Source organism: Schistocerca gregaria, chromosome 2, assembly GCF_023897955.1.
Source record: "Schistocerca gregaria isolate iqSchGreg1 chromosome 2, iqSchGreg1.2, whole genome shotgun sequence".
Classification (NCBI taxonomy): Eukaryota; Metazoa; Arthropoda; class Insecta; order Orthoptera; family Acrididae; genus Schistocerca; species Schistocerca gregaria.
Window position 1 is genome coordinate 352965810 of NC_064921.1, and position 6000 is coordinate 352971809.

The 6000-nt window shown below is 36.3% G+C and overlaps 1 protein-coding gene across 2 annotated transcripts in view; it reads right to left on the reverse strand.

The window, feature by feature from the left end:
- The window catches only part of LOC126337041 (zinc finger protein 252-like), a 99119-nt gene extending 94486 nt beyond the window's left edge, over positions 1-4633 (reverse strand). The window contains exons 1-3 of one of the 2 annotated variants that reach the window (XM_050001363.1): positions 4323-4633; positions 3227-4244; positions 3061-3149 (exon numbers count right to left, since the gene is read on the reverse strand). In XM_050001363.1, the coding sequence (XP_049857320.1) occupies positions 3061-3149; positions 3227-4220 (1083 nt within the window). In that variant the 5' untranslated portion in view covers positions 4221-4244; positions 4323-4633. Of the gene's footprint in view, positions 1-3060; positions 3150-3226 lie in introns of both variants that reach the window. The other variant, XM_050001362.1, reaches the window with a different exon arrangement.
- Between the last annotated feature and the right edge of the window lie 1367 nt (positions 4634-6000).

The window sequence follows — 6000 nt, forward strand, 5'->3', positions numbered from 1 at the left end:
CCCAGTTGCATTCTACAGTCTGTTTTTCTTTAACCTACCCACACAAAAGCTGGTAGGAATATGAGGGTTAATAAGATAAGTAAATCAATGAAGAATAACAACAAAATGAGCAAATAAATTACTCAAATGACTTGGATTAGTAAAGAATTAAGATTGTAAGCCTTGTTGTATGAACACAATTCTGAGAAAGATCGCTGCGAAGATGAGCATTCTAAACATATTATCACACAAGGGAGAAAAAAATAATCCTTCTCCACTTGGCACTGTACATAAAATAACACATTCGTATGTGGCCCAATATTCCATCACAATGTCTGGAAAATTGTTCTCAAACTTTTTCCTGTGCTTATAAGAAACTAATGATTAATTTGGCCCTTGGGGTACAAAAGAAGTCAATCGCTTAACCAACTTGTTAAGGGGATGTTTACTTCACTTGCATCAAATCTGGGAAATACAAAAATTCAATTTACAAAACATATCTTGAGAACATTTTACAACCATATGTTGCTGGTGACAGGTTTTGTTGATATTGGACTCCTGGGGTAGACAACTAACACAGTCATGTGCGACTTCCACAGCAGAAATAATACCACCAAACAGCCGTGTGATGTTTATTCTTATCAACAAGTTTAAAAACTTTATTTCAATGCTTCAAAATTACAGTCTGCTTCTTGAAACCCAACAGAAATAACACAACCAACCAGAGGCAATAAATTTCACAGCACTATTCATGATAAATTTTCAGCACTGAGTTTTCTGACAATGTTATCGTATGTGTAGTATGCATCAAAATTAATTCCCGGCAGAAATATTTTAGAATTTAAAGCAAGTTTGTATTCATCTGAATCTTCAGCAGGAACAACATAGTTGTGCAAATATTATATTCATTACATGTTCTTGATGTTATGAGTATTTTGCTGCAAGTGTTTATCCAACAAGTACCATCCATTAAATCATTGTTCAAAAGGAATTGAGAACAGGTACAATATTTGGTGAAACAAACATTGTAAATCAACCAGGATAAAATTTTAATTCTTTACTAACTCAAGTCATTTGAGAAATTTATTTGCCTACCTTGTAATTATTTTCTACCAATTTACTTACCTTAGTAATCCTTCTATGCCTACCAGTTATGAAACGGAAAAAAATTCAAATAAAAGGAAAACTGCAGAATGCAACTGAGAATTAGACACAGGTTCTTTACTCTCATATGTCTTGGTTGATATACCATTGGCGTTTTCCTTGAACAGTGTTTACCTTATGGGTATATATAAGCAGCAGTTAAAAAAGTTTCTTTATTTGACTTAGGAAAATAAGCTTTTGCAGATCCCATTTATGTTTATGAAATACACTTAATCATCTATCGATACCATCGATACTTACTCGATTGTGAGTCATGAAATTTAGGGGTAGTTTATCCAAAAATGGGTGGTTGTTGAGCCAAAATATCTAAGGGTCTTTCATTTTGGATTGCAAACAAGGGATCTGCCAAATATGAGCCGAATCATTTGGTCGTATCTGAGGTCTTCCCTTGTTAGCGATATAGATGTTGTTCCTGGTATATGCCAATGGCTTTCTACATAGTGTTAGTCACAGCAAAAAAAAAATTTGGTTGATGATAGCAACATTCTAGTCACTGGGAAAAAAAAAACTCTTTCCAAAGAAATCAAATGAAGCCTGCAAAGCTGTTTACAATATGCAATAAATTTGCATTGAACAAATTGCCGTGAAATTCTGTTCGAAGAAGGAAAATCATACTATAAAAATTTAGCTAGCAGTTTCCTCTAAGGACAGCATAACCAACACTGAATTTCTGGGAATGAATATTGATTCTCAACTGAAATGGTATGAACACACAAAAGACACCTGCAAACAGTGTGTTATCCACATCTTGTGGGCATAGAGTCATGTCATCAATGTGTAAAAGTCAGTGCCTTCTAGTTACCTACTAATTGCACCTGCATTCAATTCTCGGCTATGGAATAATTTTATGGTGAACAATTGCACAAAATACGAATACAGTTTCAAACTAAAGTAATGGGACATTGTAACACAATCAAAAATAGTAATGAGACTCATTGTAAGGATTTAAACTACACCATACAAATGCATTTTCCAATCAGTTACACACAGGAACAATAATTTTCATAATTACTGCACAAACATCTTTATTCATGACCATGGGATAAGAGCTAAACTGAACTCATATCTACCTAGAAAGACTAAACAAAAAAAAAAACCTCAAAACAGCTTTTTTTCTATTATGGAAGAAAATTGGACAATAAAAAGGAGATTATTAAATGAACTTATTTCCAGTGAAGGATTACTTCTCGATAACACAGAGTTGGAGTGATTTCATTTCATAACACACTTCTGCACTATGACATCTTCCCTCCTTGCTCCCCTTCCAGGAAACCTTACACCAAAGCACAGCAATGGATAAAGCTGACATGCTCTCTCTGAGCTACACATCTCACCCATTATGTAGGGATGCTGTGTCAGTTTTTCATGAAAACAAACTGGAAGCCGTAGTACACATAGCGGAAAATCCATGTCATTGTCAGCAGAGGAAACAAGAAAGAGCAATAGAGTAGCATGTGCAGTGGTTGGTGCTGTGAAATGAACGACCAGTGTTGCATTATGAATATAAAACCAAGGCAGTACCGTACAATAGTGATAAATGGAGGAACTTTGCACCGCTTTAAACATACTGGCCTTGCATTCAAACACATGCAAGCTCTAATCACCACTGGCCACCCTAATTTCCTAATACCAGAAAGACGAAAGATTCTTATTACAAGAACACAAACAAATAATTACCTGCCTCATCCTTGTCAACCTAGTGTTTTTAACTAGGCCTATTTAAATTCCTATGTACATATATTAGGTGTTATTTTTCCCCTGTTCACTAATTGTAATACTGTGTGTGTGTGTGTGTGTGTGTGTGTGTGTGTGTGTGTGTGTATAAAATACAGGTTGTGTGTACCATTACACTGTCTACAAAATATTTATGCGACAGACTAAAATAACCTGCGATTTCAAACAAGTACTGTGGCATACCTTCTTAAAAGATTTGTCACATGTACTGCAAGTGTAACTTCGATCATCTTTGGCACGTTGCTCATGCTGACTGAATGTCTCCAGTCTTCCTGCAAACATCAACACCATTACTTTTCATGCAAATTATTGTCGTTTATGAAGAATTGTGATCCACAATCTGTATTACCTGCTCGGAAACCATTGTGAGCTACCCGAACATGCACCATTAGACTCCCTTTCATTCTGAATGATTTAGGACACAGAAGGCAAGGGTAGTTTTTCATATCACCAACGTCTGCATTATCAGAGTCTAAAACTGAATCACTGCTTTTGGGGCTCAGATCTGAATGAATCAATTGCTTATGCATTTCCAAAATAGTATCTTCAGTAAATGAGAACTGACAAATCTCGCAAACTGCAGAACTATTAGTACAGTGTCCTGAAGATCCAAATTGATTCGCTATTCCGTTGGACGGGCGGTTCTCTGTGGTGGACTCGCTGTCAGTTACTTTGGTTATCGGTATCGCAATTTCGTCAGCACACACGCTTTTACCTTCAGAGGGTAGCAAGTTGTAAATATTTTGCTGGAAGCTGTGAGTGACCGTCGGAGACGTTTCTGACTCTGTCAACTCTTTCATACTCGCTTCGTTATTGCTGATTATCACACAACTGCTTCCTTCTTGCGTGTTTTCAGACGTACTCCCAACTTCTGCATCATCAACAGCATTCCTACTATCGTCGACGGCTCTACACACTTCACGGACACAGTCACCATGTTCAAATGTCAAATTCTGTATATTACATGTGGTCCGTGAACTCTCTTCCTCTTTGTGCTGTCTGCTATCTTCGTGAACTGGTGAAGATACACGAAAGTCGGCAAATGAATCGCAAATGATTAATGGTTTCTTTAAATTTAAGGATAAAGGCCCAGCGACTTTGGATGATAATACAGATTGCTCTTCTATCGAGGTAGATGACTGGACTCCTTTTATATGTTGCCCACGAAGTATGGAATGGCTAAATAGATGTATTGTAAATTTATCGAGTCCTCTCAAAACATCATTGCAGACAGGGCAGAGGAACTCTCTCGTCGAAGCGTATAAAAGACCATGACACAAAGAATCGACGTTAATGAAGCCCGGCTGAGTACAAATGGGACATGCAAGAAGCGATGACTCCATGTCTGGTACATTCACGTGGCTCGTCTGCAAATATAAACACCTTAAAAACAGCAATTTCTACGTCTACAATTACATGTCACAAAACAAGGTTAGCTATCGCACTTTCCAAAGCCATTAGAAAAGTGGTAAACAAAACACTATTTTCCACAGATGAAACGTTTTATTTATTTATTTGACCTGGCTTATACACCGTTTGGACATTCCACTGTAATATATCTTGTATACATAATAATTGCTTTTCTTGGTATAATTAATCTGTAGTGTCCGTTTCAAGGTAACGTCGATTAAATCACAGTTGACGGAACGGGACGTCAAAACATTCCAGTCCACAATGCACTTCAAATGCCGGTTCTTGGTTCTACAAAAGGGCTGTCAACGGCACGGAACTTCAAAGTTTCTCAGACTGAATGTTTTGACACTGCTATTGGTGGAGGGAATTGCATTGTCGTAACCGATTTTCGTCACACTCACTCATGTTATGATAGTTGTGCTTTTGAATCTTGCTAGTATTTGTTTCATTATTCTGCTTTGTTTTCGCGACAAACTGCAAATATTCCATGACGACTTGGGTGTCAGAATCAGAATTTTTATTGTACCATAACATACAGACTTAAATCACAAGAGTTAATGTACAGGGAACTCGTCAATACCGCAATTACAATTTATGTATATTACAGAAACAATAATTATTAACTTATAATTTACAGAGACTGCGTGTCGTCCTACTACCGCAGTATTACTGTGAAAAGAGAGTATATTTATTAAATTCATTTATGAGGCATAAAACTTCTAAGTTTAATTAACAAAACATTCCAGCCACTTCATTCCTTGCTCAGATTGTCATATAATCTTTACGAAATTCTTCTAAGAAATAACATTTCTGTACTAACAATTGTCATAGTTTTCTTTAGTTGCTCCATCTCCATGAGAGGATTTGTTTCTTTTTAGAATGTTGTAAATTTTCATGCGCATGTCTTCTGGCGCTTGTGCAAATAGCTTTAATCTATGAGTGGGAAGCATGAAATTCTCCTTGTTCCTAGTATTTTATTGATGTTTAAAGTTATTCTCTATGAATACCAGGTGTAATGGTATGAAATGAGCGTTGAGATACAAATGTGTCGATAAGGAAAATTTGTTGTGAACGAGCCCTAATTTTTTTTGTTTGGTTGGTATGACATCTGTCAAAGATATTTAGTATACAACAAGTCATGGAACAAACAACATCATATGTTTTCATCACGTTAACCGGTGTTAACAATGAATTTTGTACCAGAAAGTGATGATTTGAGGAAAGCATTAATTTCTTGTTTTCATTCGACAAAAAGTGCTGCAGAGTCGCATCGAATGCCTGTCGAGGGATATGGTGATCATGCTCTATCAAAAGTAACATGCAAAAAATGATTTCAACGTTTCAGAAACAATGATTTTGATGTAAGAAATGAAGAACGTGGAAGACCGCCAAAAAAGTTCAAGACGCCGAATTGCAAGAAATATTGGATGAAGATGATACTTTGAGTTACAAGCAAATGACAGCAATGCTAAATGTTGCTGGCCGTTTGAAAGGTATGAGAAAGATCCCAATGTGTGGAAAATGGGTTCCACATGGATTGAATGAAAGACAGATGGAAAACCGAAAAACCATTTGTCAAATTTTGTTCCAAAGACATGAAAGAAAATCAATTTTGCATCGAATTGTTTCTGGCAATGAAAAATGGGTTTATTTTAAGAATCCAAAAACGGGAAAAATCTTGTGTTAATCCGGGACAACCATCAACATTGA